Genomic DNA, 27615 nt, shown 5'->3' with positions numbered 1-27615 from the left:
AGCTGGTATTTGATCTTTGCGCAAGCAATTGATAAACGTAAAGTCTGTTTTATTTTTAATTCATTTGAGAGAGCCAAAGTGTCTTTTTTTTATTGACAGGCACAAGTAGCTTTAAAAAAATTTAACCGGTAAGTTGAATATGTAACTGTTTCGAAGAAGACAAACTAAAATAATGTTCGCCCTATTTTAGTTGCTAGCCACAAGAATGCTTATTTCCACCCAGCATAATCTTGAAAATTAATCTAGCTCTCGAATATATTATTTTTGGTTATTGAAAGTTTTAACTTTTTTCACGGTAAGACATTTCGCAGTTCAGTTTGCTAGCAATGTAATACTCCTAATTTATAAGTGCTATCAAAAGGTCGTTATCTCTTGAATGAAATATTCAAAACTGTAGTAAACTGAATAGTCAATCATACTTTTACTTCCACGTGTTTTGTGAGTATTTGAATAACAAAGGCTTTTGCGATCAAAATTAAATTTTTGGGAAGAACTTGTCAAAATGTCAATGGATCATTTGTTTTGCATAATACACGTTTTGCATATTTTTGTAAAAGTATAAATAGATACGTCCCTCGCTTCAAAGGTCAGAAGAGAAGGCACAGAATTGTAAGTAGTTTCGTGATTTTCTTGTAACTTTTGTAATTCCTGTAGTTAGGTGTATCTGTAAAATATTGTAATGTATATATTTTCTTTCCTTTGTAGTTTGACAAAAACTTAAAACGTGATTAAACTCAGTGTTTGTTTAAAAATCTGCTTCGTCGACGTCTCTTCCGAAAGGATAAACATATATCCAATTCAGCATTTCATTTTCCTCAATGGTTTATTCTTTTCAATTTCCCAGACCAAAAAAAAAACAGCTGAAGACCTTTTTCACGTACGATAAAAAATTTATTCTCATACAGTAGCTAATACGTAGCCAGCAAAACCAGCGTGTTGTTTTACGTTTTCAGGCGAGAGGAGACGATCGCGAGGCGGGCACGAAGTGTGAGTCGTATAGCGTGAGGGGAGGAGCGAGAAAAAATTCACGCCTGTACTCACGCTATTATTCAAGCTCTTACGCCCCGAGACACACCTCCTATCACTAAGAAATCACAGCACACAAAAATGGGGGATGGCCTCTTTTGCAGGCCGCACCTGGGGCCAATACGAGAACGTCCACCGGTGAGATCGTCCCACGGTTCAACAATGACTCAGATGCAGGATATAGACGACAAATCATAGTACTGACTCCCACGAAGACATATGCCACCCGCTCAACTTAAGGAAAATACTTGTAGATTCTAATCTGTATCGAGTTGATCTGAATGAATGGGACGTATGTCATCTTAGGCCTACATGAGGTCTCCCTGACAGTAACGCTACCACCCATTTGTACGGTACTCTTGGTTGGGTAGAGGTACTTTAAAGTAAAGTGCCTTGGCTAAGAGTATTACACATGACCTGGCCTTGACTCTGACACAAAACCTTTCAGATAAACCAGAGCAGAGCCTACCAATATTAACTCCATGTTGCTGTATCTCCCTCGTGGTGAACACTGCCACAGAAATGTATCTGTATTTTAAAGCTGAGCGCGAAAAAGATGGGTACGAGTGTGGTCGCGGTGTACCGTGGAAAACTCTTACCCAACAAATGTTTCGCATGTTAAGGAAAAATGTGGGATCCCATAACTAAGGCTTACCAAGGCAGCCCTACTAATTACGTGGGCATTTATTAAGTAACAAATTATATCCTTGCCATGAGACATATGTAATCCCCTAATTTGGTTTTAAGTTCAAAATGATTTCTATCAACATCAGTCAGTGAACTTGTACGATCTTCTATAGTTTTGAAGTAGGTCATATGTCGCTAGACTTTATTTTCTCTCTCTTCGCTTTCCTCAGTCTACGTGTGGTAAGATTTAACAGATGGTTTTTCAGCTTTTAAGGTAATATAATCTCCGAAAAGAGGTTGGCTAAGGTGGAGTTTCACTATGTAAGCTCCTGCAACTCCACGCCAGCTTCCTAACAAGAGCCGAGTTTTGTGTCGTGAATTAGGCAACTTTGGTGACCTGCTCGGTCAACGATGGTCTGTTGAGAAACAAACTCGAAGTAATAAGGTGATTGAAATGCATCATGTTATATTGTTTGCAGATGCTGTACGTGTTCGCTCAAAGAAAACATCTACCAAGCCGTGCAATGGTCGCCCTTGATATTTTCGGCGGGAAAATTAGTGACGGCAGGGACTGCCAAGTAAACATTTCTATGAACTGCTGCTGCCCAACTAACCGCGGAATATGCAAGGTCTTCTTCCCAAGAATAGTTGTTCTTGATTGGTTACATTTCTATGCCAGGACGAAATATTACAAACAAGTGATGATTTACGGATGTGATTTGAATCCAAATGACTGAGAGAGATCTCTTAGTTGAAATTACGTTTAAAAAGGATGAGAAACTGAAGGGTTGAGACTTAGCACGCACTGCGCATCTGTAACACCATCCCATCTCGCCTCCCCTGACCCATTCTCATCCTGGTTTTTCATATTCAAATGTTTTTCTCTTCCTTATTTCGCGAAAACAATTGCTTGGTTTTGGTTGTTTATTTGATTTCAAAGCTTTTTAAACTTTCACTGGGATAAAATGACTTTTCTTCACAATTATATCTTAATGTACGATGTAACACCACAGCCCCTGTGCTGACATTATTACGTATGTACCGTAATCAGAGCCGTTAAAGCCGAAGTGATTCTGCAGATATTAATAGACCACATGTTCTTTTAAAACCAGTTAAAGTGATGATGTTGACGAATACAGTTTGACTGATTCAGAAAGACAGAGATTTAGAAGGCCAAAAACACAACGGCAGGTTTACTAGATTTATTTATATGTGTCTCCTCTATAACAAAACCACCACAACTCGCCAATTTACAATTCAAATTGTATTTTTAGCTGCGCAGGAAGAATGTCTGCCAGAGAGGGCATTAAATTGTTTTTCTTCTGTCCATGAAGACCTAGCTGATCACGTGGTACGCTCCATCTTTAGCTTCTTCATTTACTGAAAGGCGACGTCATCAGCCTCCGTGTGATGGCACGAGGCGTCTTCCGCAGAAAGCAAAAAGCTGGAACGTCTTAAGAGTTATTTTTAATCAGTTTTACAGACGGTTCTCCCTTCAATGGACATATGGAGAAATAGCACATGTTACCCTTCTACGGGCCGCCTCGGCCGCTTTTTAGGTTTTCAAAACAGCTTGCATCCACTTTACGAGCATTGAATCCGGCTGGAGGGGATAAGAAATACGTAAATACATTGTAAGATTAAAACGAAACAAAACAATACAAAGAAGTACAAGTTAAATGAATAATATAACCTTCCCAGTATGAAAACGAACACAAATGATGCCTTTCTGGCCTCGTTCTCCAGTACAAAATTCAAAATAATACATTATCTCAAGCGAGGCCAGAGAGGCTAATTTAAATTTAAACAAAAGAATATTAATCCGGCAGCCATTTATGAAAGTGGTCAATAAGTAAAAATAACATGGCCTTGGTGCGAAGTTAAAAGAAACCACACAAACTACATGTCACTCACAAAACTGTAAACTTTTCAAGAGACCCCAGAGCTCTGGGTGAATCTGAAGTGATTATTCAAGAAGCCTGACTGTCAATGAACCCTTTACAATCCAGCATTAGTATTCATGATATTCTTCACACTGTTCTCTCTGCATTTCCTATGATACTGACAAGAAGAATTTGTTTGCCAATCAGGAGGATGTTGAATTAGTGATTAGAATTTCCTTGATTCTCATTGGAGCTTTACTTTTGATTTTAGGGTGATACTGTGAGGAGAAATTAGAACCCAGTCCCCCTCAGGGGTTTAATGGTCAAAACAATTAAGAGAGGCTCCTTCATTTTCACATTTAGAAAATGAAGGAAAAAGTCATAAAATAATAATCAGACTGCTTGGAAGGTGTAAGTAAGCTCAAATCAAACATTTTGTAGGAAGGATGATCATTTTTTGGCCAGGTTGACCAAGGACGAGAATAAAGAGAAAAGTATTGTCAGCAATAAACACAGATAATGTCATCATTAGTAAACTTGGAAAGAAATTAGTGGAGGACCCAATTTTGTTAATTAATTCAGTTGCAGCTGACGCATACATGTGAGTCAATAAGTTAGTTATCAAACACATGTCATGGTTTTTTCAATTGTTTTCCACTGCTACAATTGAAAATCATTTATTCAGCTGACTACTTGCATACTCTTTCACCACCATTTCAGCAAGAGTTATTCAAGGCTTGATGTTCATGACCGTGTTAAGAATTTCCACAATTTTCAAAGGAAATTAATTAAATAAATGATCTTGTCTGAGATGTTAAACTTACCTAAACCCTTTTTAAATGGTTCCAAAGGTTGATCTTCAAAGAAATCACAGACAAGCGCCACCAAATCATCTATTATTTACTAACTGATAAATTGTGTCATCTACTAATTAAAAAACAAAAAAACAAAAAAACAAAAGAAAACAAATGAACAAACAAAACAGAAAGAAAAAAATGCTTGAGTGAAAGCAGTTCAATTTTTCAGATCCTTTTTAGCAAATGGTGACATTAACAATATGTTCAGTTATTACGGAAGCCATAATTTTAATGAAGTAAATTTCAATTGACATGCAGATGAAATTCAACCCAATAAATGATCCTCACAAGTAAAGTGCAATTTATTTTAAAGCAATTGCAGAAAGTAAACCAGAAACATTCATGCTTTGAAAAGATTTGAACCCCTGCCTCCATGATACTAGTTGGGCAGTCTACTACCAACTGTCAGCTACAAAGCCACATGTTGATAGGTAAAATTTAGAGGCAAATCTAATCATAGTATTTAATAAATAACTCAATTTGAGCTGCAGATGAAAATCAAGCAATGCACCAACACATACTGAAAAATGTAACAGCCCTTGCGAACTGAATTCCCAGTTTTCTGGGAATTCCTGGAAATTCTCAAAAATTCCCAACAATGCAATAAGCTCTGATTTGAAAAGCTTGGAATGACTGGAAATTTCTGGGAAAGGAAGGTTCCAGTTTTGTGAGGACTTGAAATTCCTAGGAATTGCAAGGAATTCTCAGCTATACAAACTACCTATAAGTTAAGAAGGGTGGAATTCTTGGGAGTTTCTGCATCCAAATAATTCCAAGAAATTCTCAACACTGGGAACCTGAAGGTTTTAGGACAAGAAGTAATTTTGGAGGCTTAAAACTTTGGTTCAATAAAAGGTAGCCTTATAAAATATGCCAATAGATATATTACATAATTATATGTATATGTTTATCATGAAATTTATTATTCAAACTAAGTCTTTGCAAATCTTAACATTAATAAGCATTTTTTCATGAAGCAGCCGTCGATTAAACTGTCAATTAATCCAATGTACTCATATCACAGACTTGCTTTCTAACCTTTAAGGCCTCGTGGATTCCATGATAACAGAAGTTTTTATTGTGATGCAAAATGTCTCATCTCCAGAGATGTGCTAAAATCATAAAACATAAACATAATCATAAACAGAGGAACACTTCAGAATGTGCACATCCATTTGTAGGTGAGAATCTCAACACAGGTCGCCCAAGCTCTGCCACAGGCTCTTTCACAGTGGATTATTAAAGAGTTTGTCAAGTGGTTTAGTTGGGCTTGCTTTTGAGCTCCGTAAAATGTAAAGTTGTGTGAAATAATCAAAGAAATAAAGTCTTAACCTTCATAGAGAGCACAGACTACTCTCTATGAAGGTAAGACAATTTTCTTTGATTTATTTCACACAACTTTACATTTACGGAGCTCAAAAGCAAGTCCAACTAAATCACTATACAAACTCTTTAATAATCCACTGTGAAAGAGCCTGTGGCAGAGCTTGGGCCACCTATGCCTTCTCCTGTACAAATGTTTCTTCGTTATGAGAGGTACTTGACTCTTTTGGCACCACTGCTGGTTCAGTGGAAACGAAAGACTAAGGAATCGAGATGGCTGAGTTGGAACATGTTGCTGAACGTTTGTTGCGGTCAAACTTAGTTGATTTGGGTACACTACTACTACTGGTACACTGTGATCATCTAGGTATCTCCTATACTTTCTGAGGTTATCCTAGTGTATCAATTACTGAATTGTATATATTGTGTTTTATGTATTTATCTTATTCTCCTTAACTATTTCATTTTATTTAGTTATTTATTTTCTCAGAGATATTAGCATTTTTGTTTTTGCTATTTTAAATTCTAGATGAAATAAAGGCTTGTTGTTGTTGTTGTTGTATTAAAAGTTGTGATTGGCTTGCTATGTTATTTCTCACCTTTTGCCGTAAACACAACTCAAGTGGGTTTCGAGTCTTTGTTTCCTCAACAACTTTTGGCCACAAATCGTGGATTTGTAGTACGTTCGATTCTTGTCAATTATTTCTACATAGAGTGAGTTCACATCGTTATTTATATCATCGTCAAAACATGGATCCAAGGTTAATCCATCGTCCAAACTCAAAGAACTGGTCAGGGAAACCAAAATGATGTTTCGGGCTTCTCTTGAGACCGCAATCGGGCAAGCCAGTGGTTTCCCTTTACTAGCCAATGACAGTTGCCAAAATATCCACGTGATCATGCCCGTGATCTGAAACAAAGAAAATTCCGTTTGGCGCTCATCTTTGAATGTACTTTTCATCCGTTGTCCTCGTGCGTGAAGTTATTTCTTTTCTTTAATGTTTTGCATCTCTAAAGATGGGTTTTAGCGTTGATTAACGGGAAGACGAGAACAGCGTAAGTATTGTAAATGAAAAGCAAGTCGCTGGCGCCGTGGAGTTAAAAGAAGGGACAACAGTAGACATATCATGACTACCTGGTACGTACAAACAAGGATCGAGCGGCCATTTATAAAGCCACGATTTTGAAAGTTTGTGGTGAGTACAAATTTCGGTGTTCGGTTCGTGATCAAAAATCGAATCGGTCACTTGCCTGCTAGCTTACGCTTTACGATGAAATAAATCTATCAGTAAGCTAAAGGTTCCAAGATTATTTTAGTCACGTTTGACAAGCTGCGAGCCCAGCAAAAAGAAACAGCTGCTAAATCTGCAGTTTAGGGTTACTTCATTACAAGTTATTGTTACAGTTACAACAACATCATAATTAAAAAATAAATTATTTAGCTGTAATGAAGCCCATCACTTCCAAAAGTGGTAAGTCAAAAGTGATTAGAAATCTTTGAATTTCAATTTGTAGAATCACCAAAAACAAACAGTATAACATGAAAATGCTGCTTGACAGCTTACATTTGAATGTTAACGCACAAGTGTGTTATCCAAAGAAGTTACAACCACATAAAATGAGGTCAAAGCCAGCTGCCTCTGGGAGGAAAGGGTTAAATACCATTTGTATCATCATCCAAAATTAAATGATTCAAATAAAGACATTTTTTGATTGATAGTATTTATTGCAATAAACGTAATTCAAGTTATTGTATTTCATGCAAAAGAATCAACAGATTTTATTCACAATTCATGTCAAACTAAATTTAATGTTTTACTAGGACTATTTTAGATAAATAGCTGTAATATTAGAAAGGATAATTCTATGAAGTTTTCAAGAAAAGACATAGAAATCAAATTCCATCCTTAACATGTTGAGGTTAATATACTACAGGAAATTTTTTACATGTTAAACTTAACGCATGAAAATAAATTTAATTGATTGCTTGAATTTTATTTGGGAGCTAATGCATGTATTTATTTCATATTAGTTGCCTCAAGGTTTTTCCTAAAATTCCCAGTAATTCTTAAATATTCCTTTTCACCCCAAAATGTAACATTCACTTTTGTATACATGTACTGTGCTGAAAAAAAAATTGTTAATAGTGCATAACAGTATAAAACTGCTGGTTAAATAGCCCAGGGCTTATACACCTTTGCAAGGGGTTTTAGGAGGGCTTATAAACAAATGGCCTTACAAACACACCTGTAATGTAGATATCTGACGGGGCTTAAATTAACCGGAACAGAAAGAGAAACTTGAAACAAGCTATGGCAGCTCTAATCAAAATATGTTTTTGCAGCTTAGATTATTGCCTGATTCCAGATACACTTCAGGACTTGCTTGAAAATGTAGACATTATTGGAGTCATTAAAATGGACCACTAGGCAATTGTACTTCATTTGCAAGAGTTTAAGGAGACTTAAAAAAAGGGCCAGGTTTCTAAAAGGCGAACACATCATTTTTGTCAGATGAAAAGTTTATTCAATTTAGAAAAATGAATCTGGAGATATGGAAAGAAGAAGGAAAAGAATCCTCAGACAAAAGAGTTGCTTGGGATTGGATTAAATATAAGGTTTGCTTTTTTGGATGCAATACTCAAAAGAGCTTACTAGAACTAAGTGAGATAAAGAGAAAAGTCTACACAAAAATTAATTCCAAGCCACTCAAATACAATTTCAATAAAATCCTTGCAAAGAATTTGATAATTTCCTGAATAAGTATAAAACTGAGTTAGAAAAATTTTACAAAGAGAAAGCCAATGGATTAATTGTATGTTTAAGGGTGAGATGGCATGAACATGGGGAAAAAAGTACAAAGTATTTTAAAGTCTGGAGAAAAGAAACCAATTACAAAGAAACCTATTAGGGAACTTTGTCTAAACAGAGTTATAACTATCAACTGTGAAAAAGAAAAATAGGCTCATCTTTGAATTATTATAAAAATCTGTATTGATAGTATTAACAGTGAGGAGCAGCATGATTAGTTGGATCACTTTCTTGGTCAAGCTAGCATTCCAGAATTGTCAGAGGAAGAAAAACTAAGTTGTGAAGGATGATTAACTATTGAAGAATGTGCCAAAACACTGGATACTTTTGGAAATGGAATGACAGTATATGTACAAAATTTTACAAATTAAACTTTCTAGAGCTCTGTAGGTGAGCTCATGACCGATGCTTTTAATTGCTCTTTTGACTCAGGAGAAATGTAAAATATTTCAGAAAAACAGGCAATTATTGCATTTATTGATAAAACAGGTAAAGATCAAATGTATTTGGAAAACTGGAGGCTGACTTCATTAGTCAATGCTGACTCCAGGCTTGCTTCTAAGGTCACCAACAGAATTAAAAAAGTCCTTCCTTGAATAATCCATCATAATCAAGTTCTGAATGGTGCACTATCCCCTCAGGGGTACCCCAGGGGTCCATCTTGGGCCCCTCATTTTTTGTGATATTTATTAATGATCTGCCTCATGCTATTTCCTCTGGGAGTATGGTGGCACTGTATGCAGATGACTGTTAAGCCTCAAGAGTTATCTAACGTCGATGCGATAAATGAATCATTTCAGGAAGATCTCAACAATCTGGCTCCTGGGCTAAAAAAAAAATAAATAAATGAGCTTTAATACAAAGAAATGTAGGTTATTGCAAATCACTAAAAAATGATCTCCAATCTCTGCTCCTCTACTACTGGATGGTATTCCCCTTGAAGCTACTACTGAGCTCTCTGATCTTGGTTTACTAACTGATTACAAATTGGCATGGAACTCTCACATAGACAAGATCACCAGCATGGCAAATAAAGTGCTTGGTTTACTCAAAAGAAATTGCAGAGATTTGAGAGATATTTCTATGCTCATGCAGAACTCTTTATTGTGCCCTGGTTAGGCCTCAACTGGAATACGTCACCCTTCACTGCCAGAAATATCATGACTTTGGAAAGAGCACAACATCAAGCTACGAAGTTTACTTTAAAATGTGAAGATGACTACAATATTTGCAACTCTAAGCTTCATCTGCTGTCCTTGGAATGTAAACGATTTCTTTTTGAGGTGTTATTTATTTGTAAAGTCTTGAATGGATATGTTGACATTGAGAACTCTTCAACTGTTCAGTTTTACTCTGATACTGCTAGGTACCCTTTGAGAGGGAAAGAAGGACTTTAAAGAAGAATTATGCCTATACAAACACTTTTAAGTTTAGTTTTTTTAATCATATTGTTGATATGTGGAATTCACTCCCACTTTCAATTATAACATAACCAAAGTAAAGCGCGCGCTATGATTGGTCAATTTAGCGTCCCCCATTTGCCCATGGGTGTATGCTGCTGACATGAGCAAATGCAAAGACTATTTTCCCGAGCGCACTTGTTTTTTCTGGTCACGTAAGATTTGTTAAATAAAAGAGAACTCTATAGCTACAATGTATCAATGTTATGTTAGAAAACAAATGGTAAACATCACAGCATACACTGTTGAGTTATGGATGCACTTGGGAGGTTTGCTAAGCACTCAAGAAGCTAGAGCTGCTCTCGGCTATCGCCTCGAGCGACTCTTACGCTTCTTTCGTGCTTAGCAGCCTCCCGCGTACATCCACAACTCAATAGTGTACGCTGTTGTCTTTACCATTTGTTAATTAGATCAGCATCCTGTATCTCAAGTTTTAAGTGTGGTGTGAGGAACTTCTTGATGAATCCCAACTACACTCGTCTGGTAAAATTAACGAAAACTCACGGTCACATATTTTAGGATTTTTATATCAGATTTTAATTAATTATATTTATTATATTAGTTTATATTTTGAAACTATATATTTAGTTAGGTGGTTTGTCTGAGGATAGGGTCTTGGACTCTTTTACAGACCACCCTTATGGCATTTTCTTTGTTATAAGTAATGATTTCATTTTGTGAATTGCCATTAAATTTACGTAGAAGTGACCTAGAATAACACTTGACGTAAGTTTTTATCGTTAAATGCCATTAAATTGTAATAAATAATCAGTCCGGTTTTATCAAGGGTAGATTTATTGGAGAGGTGGTTTGCTCAATTCTCAACTTTAGCGATCACACTGAATTGTTAAAGATACCTGGTATTCTACTGTTTAGAGATTTTGAAGAAGACTTTGACTCTATTGAATAGGATTTTCTTTATCGATCACTAGAGGCCTTCAATTTTGGTCCAACCCTAATAAGATGAATAAAAACATTTAATAAACTCTTGAGTTGTGTTTATAATAATAGCTTATTTTCCAAGCCTCTTAAGTTAGAAAGAGGTGTAAGGCAAGGCAACTCTTTGTCACCCTATTTATTTGTTGTGGCAAATGAAATTTTAGTTATATCTCTTAGATCAAATGAGCATGTTAAAGGCATAAAAATAAATAATGATGAAAGTAGAACACTCCTATATGCCAATGATATCACTACTACTCTGGTGAACACCTATTTGGAAGAAATCGTCTTGCAAATCCTCAACAATTTTGAAAAACTGCTTTGGTTTAAAAATGAATAATTTATTTAAAAAACTAAAGTGATATGGATTGGGGCAAATAAGAATTCATTAGCAGAATGTATGGGTCTTGAGTGGTACACTGGAGTTAAAATGCTAGGAATTCACTTCTCATGTGATCAAGGAAAGGTCATTGAACAAAATTTTCATGAAAGATTAAGTGACATTCAAAAAATGATCAACCAATCATGAATGGAGTTTGAGGGGTTTGTCCTTGTTTGGCAAAGTGACCATTACAAAAATAGTTTCTTATACCAAAGCTGTTAAACATTTTGACAATAAAAATAAACTGAGAAATATCACCAGTACAATCCCCAGTTTTAGTTGGGGCACACTCAGTCACGTGATACATTTTGACCAACAGCATTTGAGTTAAGCTACTTTATAAAGTATCGTGAATAATGTGTAATTACCACTGAAATACTTAAACAAGGAAGAAGAGAAGGAAAATGAATAATGAGAAAAAATTAAAAAAAGTTTTGCATTGATAAATTGCATTCTTTTCAATACATTTAGAACAGAATTCAATTAAAAAACTAACGATCTGAACAAAATTGGAACATGACAAAAAAGAGGTTCAGACTTTCTCCCTGGAGCCCATCTTTTCTCTTAACTCAGTATTACAAATTTTAATGTCTAATTTACAGCAGTAGTGCTTCCACCTTTGTTCTTATTTAAACAAGGAAGGCTTGAGCAGGGCTTTAATATCCAGGGGGTCAGGGAGTTTTAATAACTAAATCTATGCATGTATTTTCTTGTTCACAGGTAGATAGGCCTATAACTGGGAGCCAGGGTTAAACAGTTGCAAGTGGTAGTTTATATTATCCCCTTCTCCTTCCACTAAAGAATATTTATTTTTACCTGCAGGAAGCAGCTTCTTTAACATATAAAACAAATCCAATACATGTATGTTGTCCTTTGCATCCAAACTTTCTCTGCAGGTCATCTCTGTCAGCAGTATTCATTATCACTTCAATCTACCATTAAAAATATCATTTCATTATCTCATGCTCTATAATAAAAAAGTCATTCAGATGACTGCAATAGGCCACTACATGCATGTACCCTGTTGTTTATTATAATCATGGAGGGGAGTGCTGTGCTAGCAACTTAAACATTGAATTCATTACAATCAATATGACTTCCCTACATAACTGTGTAAGATGAGTGGTGATATTGAGCAACCATGTCACTGGTTTCTCAAACTTTGCTGAATGAATTCGAACTTGCTTTGTTTCTTATTTGGAATAATGGCCGCACGATTTGTTGTGGTGTGGTGAGCGACGAAGATGTAAAAGCATTTTCCCAACAAAAAGAAGAAGAGAACAACAAAATTAAGGAAAATGCTCTTTGATCTAAACATTATCAATTTATGAGTTTCGATCTTGATACATTTTGTTTCTAGTACGTCAATCTATTATACTGAAGGAGGAATACATTCATTTTATCGATTTCTCGCCTCACTTCGTGGCCGACATTAAGGGAAGGAAAAATGGCTTATTCATTTCGAAGGAAGGATTTTGATTGTTTAAACGCCTAAGTTTCGTGGTGCTTGTCGTGACTAACGAAGGACAAAACTAAAACATCAAAGGGTTGGTCCATGTTTGAGGTTCAGTCCCTGGACTTGAGGTCACTGCTTTGTCCACCAACCTATTGCTTAGTGATCAGTTCTTTCCACATTTGTTAAAGGATGAGTACGTAATGGTCCTAATAAGATATATTTCATAGACATTGAATCGGTTGAAAGTCACATTAAGACCTCTCACCTGTCGAGGTACAAATGAGAATTTTCATCCCGGAGGGTGGAAGTTACTTCACACATCCGATATACAAAGTGAAGAGGAGAATACTCTTTTTAGAGAACAGGTTTTCAAATGTAACACAGCTGTCGAACGAACCGTCTTGACTTTACAGTGCGACATCAATTTTTTCAGTACTATTTTCACGGCTGTCCACCATTTTGAATGCGGTTCCTAGGAAACTGGGTCGAGAGGTAGTCACGACCAATCAGAACTAAGAAATCGTGTTCAAAGAAATCTGCGCTCTTGATTGCAAAATCTGGATTTTGATTTTGAAATTCGGAATTTGGATTTTGCGGTAAAACAAAAAATCCAAAAACGAGATACGACGCTGAGAAAACATGGATTTCTATGTCTCACAACTTCTGGGAAATCTAAAGAGGGATTTGCAACTGACTACGGCTGTTCTAGGTGGGGTCTCTGTGGGTTCACCGATAGCTGTAAAACGGCAAAGATATCAGCCTTCATGTATTGGCTCTGGAATCTTTTAAAATTGAAATCTACCTTAAGGAAGGATTTTCAACATCGAAATCCGTCGGTGCTTTGCATGTTTTACTAAAAAATCCCAAATCTGGAATTTCAAATCTAAAAATCCGGATCTCCTGATCGAAAGCACCAAGCCGACTCCCCCTTTAGAGCCTTTAGGGCTTTAGAGCCGTTTTCCCGATATTCCACAAGTATTCGCAGTTATTTTTAACTCTTGAATAGAACTAGGATTATTTTAATAAAGTCATTAAGTGAAGGTAGAAAACAAAACGCCTTTGGCTTTTCGAATATCATCAAGGTTACCTACGGCTGCAAGTTTCTGTAAAATCGGTTCACTCATGTCTACACCCTCTGGGACACTTTCTCACAGACAATAACACTTGAAATAATCAAGAGAAAATAATTGTGATTATTTCCTTTCGAAATATTTTAATCATGCCCATGATTCAATTTAATCAACACCTAAAAGTGATGTGAGCAAATAAGATGGGCTAGTTTTATTAAAAAGAACCTATCCAGTTAGTACAGACTTACCTCTATATTCACAAATTGTTTATAATAATAATAACCTTTATTTCTATAGCGCTCTTATCCTATGTTCAAGGCGCTTTATAACACTGTGCGGGGTACTTTGTCAGACTGCCAGTGGCAGTTTATAATGAAGAAAGGCGAATTTTTTTTTTTTTTTTACAGTTGCCCCCTCTTCCCAATTCCCAGTAAACAGGCCAGACCACATCACCGTGAACTCGTGATGTGGGTTCTTTAGCGTCCCCTCCCTAATCAAATTATTTAATTAATAGATGCAGGAGACGGGACCTACGGTTTATTCGTCCAGCGCTCTAACCAATTGAGCTAACCGGGAAGCGGTTTGATGACAACTGTCCAAAGACGAGAACGCTGTCTGTTCTCCTTAAGGAAAATAAAACCGAGACATTTCTGTCGTCACTTTTAAAATACGTCGAATAATTAACAACGCTATTATCGTGTCTTCAGATCTCAAAGAACAAAAAACACAATCAAGAGGTAAGAAACGGCCTTTTTCAAAATCAACTCAGTAATCTAGCTGCAAACCATTAATTCGCGAAAACCACATCGAGTAGTTCACAAACAGCTGCTACTCTGACCATAGAAAAAAAAAAGATTATTATCTGCGTCAATAAATAAAATGTAATTTGTAGCATCTAAATGTTCAGGCAGATCATATTTGGAATTACAAAGCGTAGTCAATGTTGTTATTTGATAATGATGTACCTTGTACTGGTTGGGATAAAAATTATATGGTTTTTGAAACATATTTGTTTTCCTTAACTGAAGGTGCCAGTGACACTCGGGCGATGGAATTTCTATGCAGCTGATATCTCCGTGCTGGTAAAGGAAATCTGAAGAGAAAATTCCCTCCAGAACAGGGCCCCTCTTCGCATATTTTCAAACACAAACACAAACACGAACGATTCACGGAAAGGCAATATGAAAGCAATTATTCTTTGGACAATGCTGTGACGTAGTCGTAGATTGAGCATCAAACCATAAAAGCCAAAGAGATTAAGTTAAAGAAGTTATACGCAAAAGAATGAGGGTGTTACATATGAAAAGACGACCCAGAGATCGTGAAGTAATGATATTGATTTATTCATAAATCAAAACCTTTTTGGTTTAAAATCCGACAATAGATCAAAGGCCTCAGTTGAGAGGAATAGCTCGGGCAATCCAGGAAGGAGTTTCTTAATTATTGTTCAAATGAATATGTGAATTAACAGTTTGTCAACCTTCTTCTTAGCCACTGCTAAATTAACGACGCCGATTTCCCAGACACCATCTTTGTGCCCTGAAAAAAAAAAAAAATAAATTCAGTCACAAGTTTAATAGCCCGGTAGCATGTATATTGATCTCCTACTCTACTGTACTCGTGCAAGTCGATGGGGCGAGTATTTCTTCCCTCTCCTCTAGGCAAAAACATACTGTGGCCCATAGACGACAGGCTATCCACTTTTTAAATTCAATTTCATCGCGCTATAAATCTCATTTATCGCTCGATAAAAGCAAAATATCGTGCGAGAAATCGAAATCATATCGCGATAAGTGAAAAACTATGGCGCGATAAATTCTAAATTATCGCGCGGTCGATTCTTTATGGGCATCTCACGATCCTGTGATACGCGTTATTGACCACGCTTGAGGTCAAGATCACTGGATGTTGGCCCAGTTCTTTTTTAGCGTTTTTATGCACTGAGACGAGGTTGAGGTCCATAAAAACAAAATAAAAGAACGAGGATAATATCCAGCCATCTTGACCGAAAAAGCTTGGTCAATAAAGGATTCAGTATATGGAAAAAAAATATTTCGCTTTGAAATGACTAAGACTCAATAATGACTTGTTTATTTCGAGAGCCGGGAAAGAAAGCCAACTGTGTTTGTAGCACAATGTGCCCACGAGGCTCGTTTAATTCTAACTTTGTTTTGATTGTTTCTTCTTTCGCTTATAGCGACTTCGTCGCCAACACTGTCCAGAGGTTACGAAGTTTAAAGTCCGCACCACCCACTTTTTCTCTTGCGCGGGATCAAAGCGGGCAGTCCTGAGCGGGTAAAATAGGCCCATCTTGCCCTGCCCGCTCGGGTAGCCAATCAGAACATAGGATTCGCGTCATCTTCCCGCTGGTGCTGCCAGCCATATGATAATTAAATAATCGCGCGATAAAGAAAAATTTATCACGCGATATTTTAGTTTTATTGCGCGATAAAATGTGGCATGTCCTCTGTAGGCCAAGTTTTCCAGACAGTTTTATTTAAGAAAATGGGGTCGTAAAACAAATCACCTCCGTCTCGGTTGAAAACAGCTCAAAGAAAGAAAAACCTTCGTGAGCGCATTTTTCGTTCCAATTTTTTTTGGTCGTTCGAGACAGGAAGATTTTAGTCGTTTTCTTCAGCCAAAGTCCACCAATAGAGCTAAGCTAAGCCCATGATGAGTCATCTTGAGCTCCGCTCTACCAGCGAACTATGGCTACAAATTAAATCCAATCTTGAACTTATTTCGAGGCAGTTTCCGCTTTCTCTCCTTCTTGGTATTTTTGTAATATTCCTGCGCGACAGCGTGACCTGATCAGTTAACACGTCACGTTTTAGAGACCTTGAACCTGACACTGGGATTGACGAGGACTCTCTTTCGGAGTTGAGTTGAGTTTTGTGACCTTTCCGCACCATGACTTTGTTGATTGTTTTGATTGAAATGCAAGATTTTTCCAAGGCTTTATTTTCATTCAAATACTTACGGAACGTAAACATATATTTCATTTTTGTTGGAAGAGTTTACACTGTAGCCTCTCTATCAGAAAAAGCCGGATTTCTTATTCCACGTTAATTTTCCTATAGGAACAAAGTTTAGTAATCATAGAAATTAAAAAGAAAATGACTAGCTAGGTAGCAGGAACGTGGGTAGTGCTTTATGTAATCCATGCAAAATCTTTTGGCCGATTACTACGCTACTAAAAAACCTCATTAACCACACGTGCCTGACTGCCGATAAAGCTTGTCAACAGTCCCCTAACGACAGTTGGAATTAACTCCGAATGAAGTAGCTTGTAAGGGAGTGGTAAGGAAGGGGGAGCGCCCTCTTCCTTACCCATTCCCCGTCATCGCTGTTTTTCCTCCCGCTTTCCTTTTCGTACCGTCTTCGACTTAAGAGCCTGTTAGATGCTACTGTCAATCTGGCAAATGTTATAGATTTTCTTCAAAAAATTAAATTCAAAACGATCCAGAGACTGGCACTATCTTTTCGCAACCTCCACTTATTTCATTCAAACGCGACAAAAACATAGGCAATTTTTTGGTCAGAAGTTCATTCCAAACTAATGACCAACCCGGCACTTTTAAATGCGCTCGCGCACGATGCAAAACTTGTCCATTCATTCATAACGCTGAGAAAATATCGGGACCCATGCAATCCATTAAGATCACCAAACACTTCAAGTGCACCTTCGCCAACGTTATCTATTGCATAACTTGCACTTATTGCAAAAAGTTATACATCGGCGAAACAGGAAGACGACTAGCTGACCGATTCCGAGAACACCTTCGCGTCGTGGAAAGGAATGACAAGGACGCATCTAAACCAGTCACTAGACACTTTAATTTACCTAATCATTCTAAACAACATATGGCTATCTGCGGTCTTTCCTTACAGTTACGCAACACGGAAAACCGCAAAACTCTTGAACAAAAGAAAATCTTTGAAATCGGCACTCTTAATCCCACAGGTATCAACGAACGCTTTTCATTCCACTTATTTATTCGTGTTTTTCTCGTTGCCATGTTCCCACCAATGGCGTAGCTGCGCTTTCTGCATATAAAACCACATAAAACCCACAATTCCTCCATTCGCTCTGACGAAAGGCTAACGCTCGAAACGTCAGCTTTTTTATTCGTTACGGTGGCCAATTTACTATTTCAAATTAGTTGATATAACCAATTAAGCATGAAAAAAGCCCAGCGAGGTTTAGTTTTTTTTTTGTATATATAGATCAGTGATATGTGTCTAATTAATCAGAAAAGTTATTGACTTTAATAGTTGGCTCATTAATTCACACCAACCTGCTACTCGCTTGTTTAGGCCTAGCATCCTCTGTAGTAATTCTCTTTAACGTTTCGATTTCTTCAGTCATACAGTCCACTTTGTTCTTACATTTCCCCATGGCTATTTCCTGCTTTGTCTGTTTCAGCAACACATCTTGAGTTGATTTACACATGTCCAAGAGGGAATACAACTGTTTTTCATCCTCTGTGAAAGTATTATCAATATATTACGATAAACAGTCATAGGGGCAGTTCTGTCTGTTTCGGTTGCCCAAGCTCAGAGTGTTCAGAATCGATCAACTTTCCAGAGTAATAAATGATACCAAGGGTACTGCTTTACTGCGCTCCATAATTTGTCTGTAGAACTTGTGACACTGACCTTAACAAACAAGATGCAAAGGAAAAAACAGAGCAACAGAGCTCATTGATGCTGTCGGTTATCAGTAGACAGAATCCTCATCGACAACTTAAAATATTTTTGGCACTTCTAACGGGCTGTTTTAATATCTTTCGTTCTGGGTTTACCCAAAGCGTTGAAACCTCTACAAAGCAGTGCCTATTTTCCTTTTTGTCGAGAAAAAGTGTGAAATGGAGGCGAGACTTACCAAGTGACGTCCTTTTTTGTTCTCCGAAGTTGGCGATCCTCTTCGGATATACCTTCTTCTCTCACTCCACTGCAACAAGACCACATAAGTAGAGAAGACAAGAAAAGTAGTACCTCGTCAGTAAAGTGTTTTAAAGACGAGTGATTTTGAAAGATGGTTAAGTTGTGAAAACGTTCCGACAACGTTTCCGTTATCACGAAGTTCAAGTAATGATGATAATGATAATAAGATAATAATAGTCATGATAATCATGATAATAATAGTTAAAATCCTAATAATAATTGACCACTCCCCCAATGAGGCTTTTCAGTGCTAATAGTGACAAATTGTAAATAAACTTTCATTCTAACACCTCGCGCAAATACACTTTCGAAACACTTCAAATTCGAAGTCTAAATAGCCTCCTCCAAAGGGCCAGGTTCGCATCACTAGACTTTTACATCAAAAAATGTCGCCACGATATTGACAAACTCAAATTCAATCGTAGCACCAAATTTTCCAATCTCTCCTTTGAAGAGTGGCCAGCACTAAAAAAACCTAAAAAAACGCAGAGACATTGTTATCAAAGCAGCCGACAAGGGCGGCGCAGTAGTTGTTTGGAGGACCGACCTTTACCAAAAAGAAGCTTTGCGGCAACTTTCTGACACCTCTTTTAATCAAAAGGTTGACAAAGATCTCACTTTCACTAATCAAAACACTGTCAAAAATACGATTAACGAACTGAACTAAACAAGCTAAACAAGAATTGCCGGCCACAGCAAAAAATCTCATCATTACCACTCCTAGAACTTCTTCTATTTACTTTTTCTCTAAAATTCACAAACCTAACAACCCAGGTCGACCCATTGTCTTGGCTCGCAGTTGTCCCACCGAACTTATTTCCAACTATTTAGACAACATTATGGCTCCCATCGTCAAAACTTTACTATCATATATCAAAGACAGCCAACACGCTCTTCAAATTTTTCGCGACTTTAATTTCCTCGGCCAAAGCAAACTTTTTTTCACTGTGGATACTACATCTCTTTATACTGTCATTCCGAATGACGAAGGTCTTCTGGCCCTCAAACATTTTTTTTATCGACGCATTGTTAAGGAACCTAGGTCTGAAACACTACTTCCCCTAGCCGAACTAGTGCTTACACTCAACTGTTTTTCATTCGGGGACAATTATTTTAAACAAACCAATGGCGTAGCCATGGGTACTAAAATGGAACCCAGCTATGCCAATCTCGTTGTAGGTTTTGTTGAATACTAATTTTTCAGCCAATAAATGGCTCAAACCTGAACTCTGCGGTCGCTATATTGACGACTGTAACGGCGCTTACTCCTCTACCAGAGAGTAGTAGTAGTAGATACTTTTATTTAGCTAGGGTAACTCCTACAGTTACAAAAACTGATATCCTTAGAGGCCCTAGATAAAAGAAATATAAAAAGACTCAAAACTAATCCTAACTAAGCTAATAGAAGAAAAATCCTAAAAGAGGTTAAAATTTATTACAAACTATTGATAAAAACTACAAATTACGATTAAAAACTTCACATCCATGATAATAAAAAGGTTTTTTCGTACATTCTAGTTTGATGGAGGGAAGACGAAGATGATTACTTTGCCGCGTCTTTCTCTGTACGATATCTCTATTAAAATAAAAGTGGTCCAATAAAAATTGCGGCCAGCGCTTATCTAGACATTTCTTCACAAGGTTTAACGTGTGAATCTCCCGTCTAAGTCCCAGCGTATCATAATTAAGGTGAGCTAGCGTTTCATCACTGCTGTTAGTTTGCACGATAATCCTTGCCGCACGTCTCTGCAATTTTTCTATACTATCAGCATTCGCACGGCCGCAGCAGTTCCAAACGGCATCACAATAATCAAGAACAGGAAGAATAAATGATCTATAAATTATACTAGTAGTATGCATACTAATGCTCCGCCTGGTGCGGCCAAGAATTCCTATTCTCTTACTAACTTTGTTTACTACTTAATTTACGTGCGTGTTCCATGAAAGCGACTCATCCAAGATTACACCTAGGTATTTATACTCAGCAACCCGTGTTCGCTCCTAATGCCATCGATATTCACAGAGAGATTAGCATTTGCTAACCAGTAGAGCCAGTACCCAATAAAACACATTCAGTTTTGCCTTGGTGAATAAAAGGACTGTTGTCCAAAAGCCAGTCATTAACCTTGGCAAGTTCACTGGTAAGTGTACTACTTATTTCTTGAGCATTACTAGCAGTGAAATAAATAACTGTATCATCAGCGTACATCAGAATCTGGGCAGATCGTTGACAAACAGGACAAAGAGTAAAGGGCCAAGAATTGACCCTTGCGGGACACCCGAGGTAATAAGACATGAATCAGAGTTTTCTTTACCAAAACTTACGAGTTGTTTTCGGTCTGTCAGATAGTTTCGGAACCAGTCTAACTCAATGTCCTTAAGTCCATATGACCCTAGTTTGCTAATAAGTATTTCGTGATCAACAGAGGAGCTAACTCAGTTTACAACCGCAGTCAATTCCTTTCAACCAGCCCTAAAATATACCTAGGAAATTTCCGACAGTTCTTTATCCTTTTCAGACATCAAAGTTTCAATTAAAGAAAATGGTATATGCACTAGTGTGTATCACAAACCTACAGACTCACACTACTTTCTGTATTCATATTTGCACCCATCTCATGTAAAGAATTCCATTCCCTTTTCTCAGTTTCTAGGACTTCGTCGTCGTTTATGTAGAGATGTCACTGTGCCAGTTTTTCAAAAAAACGTGGTTACCCTGTTTCTGTCGTTCAAGTGAGTCATCACCGCGCCCAACTTATTGATCGACAGTCAGCACTACAAACGTCACAAAAGGAAAATTCCGACTGCATCCCTTACCAAAAAAGATAACCATGAAGTTTACTTTAAGTATAGTACAAGTATACTGCATCAATAATAGTTATACTGCAATCATACTTCAATGGTACTGCACTTACTTATTAAGTACAGCTGCAGTACCATTTTTGAAGTACACTTTGAGTATACTGTTCGAGTGAAAATCATTTTCCTTGTTGATGATGTAGGGTATAAGTATACTTGAAATCTCTCACACAAATGTAAATCATGGTCAGGTCTGATTAAGTAGGAAAAACTATACTGAAAAGGTACTGAATTGCCTCAGTTGAAATAGCAGTGTCTTTTCATGTATCTGTTTCCTAATTTTCCGCGCAGTTATATTTGTTTGTTAATAGTTATCAACGACCGCTGTTAATTCATTCCATTAATTCATTCTTGTTTTTCTCGTCACCACGTTCTCACCAATAGCATAGCTCCACTTTCTGCATATAAACACACACACAACCCACAATTCCTCCATTCTGCTCTGACATTAAGGGCTAACGCTCCAAACGCCAGCTTTTTAACTCTTTTACAATGGCCAATTTATAATTTCAACTAAGCTGATAAAACCAAATTACCATGTTACACCCACTGACGGAAGCACCACAGCTTCTTTAGAAACTACTACCTTTATTCTTCAATTTTCACATTTAGAAAATGGGGGAGAAAGTATGTTGAAGTTATACATGTTTTTACTCAGGCTGTTTGAAAGATGCATTTAGTAAGGTCAAATAAAAAATTTACAGGAGGCATGATCTTTCTTTTGGTCAGGTTGATGAACCACAGTAATAAACTAAACACTTATAGTGTCAGAAGTCAGATGATGTTGTCATTAGTAAGCTAATGGAAAGAAGTTAGTGGAGGACCCAATTTTGCCAATTAATTTAGTTGCAGCTGAGGCATTGTGAGTCAGTAAGTTAGTTGATAAGACATGTCATGGTTTTTATTAAATTGTTTTTCACTGCTACTCTTGAAAATCATTTCTACAGCTATGTGTTTACTCTTTCATCACCTCTTCAGCAAGAGTTATTGGAGGCTTGATGCTTATTTAAACCATTTTAAGGATTTTCACAATTTTGAAAGGAATTGAATTATGAAATGATCTTTCCTAAGATCATGTTAAACTTAGACTCTTGAAACCTTTTTAAATGGTTCCAAAGGTTGTTCTTTGTAGAAATCCAGACAAGTGCAGCCAAATCATCTATTTTTCATTAGCTGACATTGTGTCATCTCTATAAAAACAAAACAAAACAAAACTAAACTAAACTAAAAAAAAAAAAGAAAATAAAAACACGAGGGAAATGAATTCAATTTTTCATATCCTATAATCAGCAAATGGTGTCTGGTGAACTAGTGGTTCAGTTATTACAGAAGATATACTAATTTCTCGTGACACAAATTTCATTAGACCAGCAGATGAAATTGAATCAAGCAAACATGTAGACTGTAATTTCTTATAAGTAATTGTGGAAAAGAAACCAGAAAACATTCAGATCTCAATGCTACGTGTTCCTGAAACAGTTATTAAAACAGTGCAAGATAGAATTGTCAAATTCTTGTGGAAAAATAAAAAAGATGAAGTAAAATATGGTGGTGTGAACTTCCCAAATGTCCACTGTGGTAAAATCACTACACTTGAGCTGGTTAGGCAGGTTTCTAAATTTCAAAAATGAGACCTGGCAAGCTATCCCTAATAGTTATTTTAATAAATATGAGGATTATCTTTCCTATTGAAATGTAATTACAACTTACAACTCTAAGCACTTTGACATGAAAATGCCTCTTTTTTATAGCGAGATGTTAGACTATTTCAAGTAATTATGCAGGGGTTATCCTGATGTTTGCAATAGTGAATTTATTCTTTGGAACAATAAAGAAATTACAATAGAGAGCAAATCTATTTTCTGGAAATATTTGTTTGGAAAAGTACTAATATTAAATAGAGACAGTAAGTTCTTATCTCTAGAAAATTTTCAAAGGAAATATAATGTTGAACCAAACTATTAAAAATTTTCAACTTATTGCTGCAATCCCAAACTATTTGAAGAGAAAAGCACAGGCATTTTTAACTGCTATAACACACAGAAATATATTAGAAGAATGGGATATTTTCTATCAGTCTAAAAACAAAGTTATCTCTAACTAAATGTAGATGTAAAGATTACCACAAATTACTTCAAGAAAAGATTAGGAGAGAACCTACTGCCGTTAAAAGATGGTCAAGACATTTGGTGAACTTTGACTCTGCATGGTTGGAAACAGATCTTACACAATTAAAACTTACAAAACAAACTGTTACAAGTGACAAGCTAAGAGGATTTGGTTATAAGGTTTTCCCCATAATACAATGTCACTAATAAGGAACTCAAGCAATTCAAAATCAGAAATGATGACTAATGCTTTCAATGCAAAAATCCTGATTCACTAGAACACACCTTCTTGGTCAGTGCCCTGTGAGTATTCAATTCTATCAAGAAATCCTATCGTGGTTAAATATTTTTAATAACACCCACATAAATTTATCTGTTGACCAAATTTTACTTCATATTTACCTCCCTCCTGCCATTAGCGATATTACCTCCAACACCAACTTTATTTGCTCATCCTATTAACAAAAGATACATATACAAACTGTGGTCAAAATAATGAAAAAAATCTTAGCAAGTTACAATTTACACAAGGAAAATTGAGAACTTTATCTAAGGTAGTAAAATACAAATAAATATTGTCAACAAACCTTTTTTTTTTGCTTTTTTGTTCATATCATGTGTTATTGCAAAATAATAATAACAATGAAAAAAAAAAAAAGAGATGTGAATAATGTAAGAAAAGTAATTGTAATTGCCAGTGGTGTACTGTAAATACCATATTTAACTAAGTAACGTAAACATATAATTAACCATAAGTGATACTATATTGTTATTAGTCAGCGCTCTAACAATTGGCTTGTTAGCTCAATTGGTAGAGCGCTGCAGTAGTATCGCAGAGGTCAGTGGTTCGAATCCCGTACAGGCCTGATTTTTTTCAGGTCTGATTTTCGCTATTGCATAAATAGCACTTCCTACTGCGAGGATCATGCATCATACATATCTATAACCACAGTTCAAAATATATGAACTTCATATATTCATCATATCCGATTTATCATCACGGGTTTATTACGAATCAACTTAATGGCCAGCTCCCTAAGTTGGCTTGTTAGCTCAATTGGTAAAGCGCTGCACTAGTATCGCAGAGGTCCGTGGTTCGAATCCCATATAGGCCTGATTTTTTTCAGGTCTGATTTTTGCTATTGCATATATAGCGCTTTCTACTGTGAGGATCGTGCATCATACGTATCTATAACCGCAGTTCAAAATATATGAACTTCATATAATCATCATATCCAGTTTATCATCACGGGTTTATTACGAATCAACTTAACGGCCTGCTCCCAGTTGGCTTGTTAGCTCAATTAGTAGAGCGCTGCACTAGTATTGCAGAGGTCAGTGGTACAGGCCTGGTTTTTTTTTTTTTTCCCGTCTGATTTTCGCTATTCCATATTAAATAGCACTTCCTACTGCAAGGATCGTGCATCATACGTATCTATAACCGCGGTTCAAAATATATGAACTTCATATATTCATCATATTGTTATTAGTGCAAGTTAAAGCAGCATTGTAAGTAATGTATTGTATTGCAGTGTACTGTTGAGTACTGTAAAATTTTATTAAAAAAAAATAAACAATAAATAAATAAAAAAGGAAAAGTGAAAAAAAAAATCAGATGATTAGAAGAAAAATAAAAAAAATAAAAAAAATTCAGGCATTGAAAGGATTTGAACCCCTGCCTTCAAGATACTAGTTGGGCAGTCTACTACCAGCTGTCAGCTATAAAGCCACATGTTAATGGACAAAATTTAGAGGCAAATCTAAATCAAAATTTCAATAAATAATTCAATTTGAGCTGCAGATGAAAATTCAGCAAAGAAATGGTCCTTGCAAATGGACTGGACCATTGTAGTACCAAGAGAGAGAACTGAGCTAAGAAGCCAGGTTCAGTAAAAAAAACTAAGAACATTAATTAACTCATTTGCCCTCAAATGCTAAAAAGGAAAGATTTTCAATAAGGGTTATCATAGAAATGCCCAGCATTACTACAGTAACTGAAAGCTTAATCCAATATGATTCAAATTACTAAAAAACTTTGTGTTCTATAATAAATATGTGGTTGCCATGACACCAACACATGAGAATTGTAACAGTGAGAAACATTAAACAGTGATAAGAGTTTCCATCAGAAAGTCAACCCGTAAAACTAACATGTATTGTAAATGGTACAGGAGATAAAGCACTATTAGATATGGTGCCAATCATGCTAAAGCAATCTAAAATTGTGGAGAAAGAAATTAAGATGAGACAACAGAGCTGTCTGTCTGAGCCCATGTACAACTGTACAGTATATCCGTCACCATTTTGATCCCTAATTCATTCTTCTATGTTGTTTTATTAGTGACTGCTTTTTTTTCCTTGGGTAACATTGATGCTGATGTACTTATATTGCAGATCAGTTTATTCAGACACATTATAGTGACTTTGGACCCCAAAATGTAACAAGTATGTCTGTTTACAAGAACTATGCTGAAAACAATACCATTAATACACAGCGTACTAACAGTATAAAACTACTCACTTAGGTTTAATTAATAGTCTGGGCACATACAACTTTGTAAGGGGTTTTAGGAGGGCCTATAAATAAAGGGCCTTACAAACACAGTGTATATATCTGAGGGGGCTTACATTAACCAGAACAGAAACAATTTGATACAAGCTGTAGCAGCACTCATCAAAATATGTTTTACATTATTTTGAGAAACTGCATTCATGAGGATTTGAGTTAATGAATCTCTTGATACATTTTGTTTCTAGTACACACTGTACATCAATACATATATTGTTTTGTTGTGTAGTATAATATCACTGAGTATTTTGATAAGTTGCACTGTGTTTTGACAAGCCTGTAGGGCAAGTCAAAATACAAACAATGAGTAAAAATTCATTCTCAGCAATACTACACAACAAAACGTCTAATAAGAGATCTATTATCCAACACGCCAAATTCTTATTTCAGTGCGAACGAATTTAATTCGCTGATATTTCTGAAGTACAAATATCGCATGATATTTGTACTCATCTCTGCACGTTATTTGTACTCTACAAAGCACAATTGCATAATAAATATATCTCATCCGACTTTTTTTTCGTGTAGTATTGCTGAGTATTTTTACGAGTTGTGCTATATTTTGATGAGCCCATAGGGCGAGTCGAAATACAAACAACGACTAAAAATACTCAGTGATACTACACAAAAAAACGTGTAATAAGAGATTATTATCCAACACGCCAAATTGTTATTTTAGTGTGGGCGAATTTCGCGGATATTTCTGGAGTACAAATATCGCGTTATGTCTGTACTCGTGAGGAACCACGTTAACTCATTTTGTCGATTTCTCACCTCACTTCATGACCGATATTGAGGGAGGTTAAATGACTTTACACTATATTTCGATGGAAGAATTTTGAATGTTTAAAATAATCGGAGCAACTTCAGAATACCCGTCCACATCATTTACATATGTGACGGGAGGCTTTGAAGAATTTCAGCATTTGTTAAAGGATAGGCACGCAGTGGTCCTAATAAGATACATTTCATAGACATCGAATAAGTTAAAAGTCTTGTCAAGACCTCTCACCTGTCGAAGTATAAATTCGAATTTTCATCCAGGAGGGTTTGAAGTTCTCACATTCGATGTACAACGTGAAGAAGAGAATGCTCTTCTTACAGAAAAGGTTGTCAAATGTAACACAGCTGTCGAAACGAACCGTCCTGACTATACAGTGCGACATCAATTACTTTCAGTACTCAAAGCCGTGCGCCATTTTTAATGTGGTTGCTAAGAAACTGAGTCGAGGGGAAGTCACGGCCAATCAGAAATAAGAAAGTGCGTTCAGAGAAATCTTTGCTTTTCATTGCAAAATC

The 27615-nt window shown here is 36.4% G+C and overlaps 1 protein-coding gene and 3 long non-coding RNA genes across 16 annotated transcripts; 2 read left to right on the top strand and 2 right to left on the bottom strand.

The window, feature by feature from the left end:
- Nucleotides 1-563: 563 nt before the first annotated feature.
- Nucleotides 564-2809, top strand: LOC148742673 (uncharacterized). The gene is made up of 2 exons (XR_016000454.1): nt 564-609; nt 954-2809. It is a non-coding gene; the product is annotated as an uncharacterized LOC148742673 (long non-coding RNA).
- Nucleotides 2810-2840: 31 nt separating this feature from the next.
- On the bottom strand, nt 2841-13891 carry LOC111344306 (uncharacterized). 4 transcript variants are annotated; one of them, XR_016000422.1, is made up of 6 exons: nt 13851-13891; nt 12124-12239; nt 6316-6626; nt 5432-5505; nt 4361-4463; nt 2841-3256 (listed from the first exon to the last, which is right to left on the bottom strand). XR_016000422.1 is itself a non-coding variant. In XM_088758092.1 (5 exons), exons 3-4 carry the CDS (start codon nt 6615-6617, stop codon nt 5469-5471), a joined length of 339 nt encoding a protein of 112 aa, XP_088614218.1. In that variant the 5' UTR covers nt 6618-6626; nt 12124-12239; nt 13029-13244; the 3' UTR covers nt 2841-3256; nt 5432-5468. The 4 variants fall into 4 exon arrangements, 1 of the variants encoding a protein (XP_088614218.1); XR_016000423.1 differs by lacking the exon at nt 13851-13891 and adding an exon at nt 13029-13244 and having other exon boundaries at nt 4361-4460; XR_016000420.1 differs by lacking the exon at nt 13851-13891 and adding an exon at nt 13029-13243.
- Nucleotides 6650-10972, top strand: LOC148742672 (uncharacterized). Of its 2 annotated transcripts, none has more exons than XR_016000452.1 (2): nt 6650-6912; nt 9646-10972. It is a non-coding gene; the product is annotated as an uncharacterized LOC148742672 (long non-coding RNA). The 2 variants fall into 2 exon arrangements; XR_016000453.1 differs by having other exon boundaries at nt 7232-10972.
- A 1264-nt stretch (nt 13892-15155) lies between the features above and the next one.
- Nucleotides 15156-27518, bottom strand: LOC148742671 (uncharacterized). Of its 9 annotated transcripts, XR_016000448.1 has the most exons (6): nt 27329-27518; nt 24150-24202; nt 20292-20356; nt 18719-20132; nt 18132-18318; nt 15156-15372 (listed from the first exon to the last, which is right to left on the bottom strand). It is a non-coding gene; the product is annotated as an uncharacterized LOC148742671 (long non-coding RNA). The 9 variants fall into 9 exon arrangements; XR_016000443.1 differs by having other exon boundaries at nt 18719-20356; XR_016000451.1 differs by lacking the exon at nt 20292-20356 and having other exon boundaries at nt 18132-18492; nt 18719-18787; nt 27329-27506.
- Between the last annotated feature and the right edge of the window lie 97 nt (nt 27519-27615).

The sequence above is a fragment of the Stylophora pistillata genome, chromosome 1 (assembly GCF_964205215.1).
Source record: "Stylophora pistillata chromosome 1, jaStyPist1.2, whole genome shotgun sequence".
In the NCBI taxonomy this organism is placed as follows: domain Eukaryota; kingdom Metazoa; phylum Cnidaria; class Anthozoa; order Scleractinia; family Pocilloporidae; genus Stylophora; species Stylophora pistillata.
This window is presented reverse-complemented; position numbering and strand designations above follow the sequence as displayed.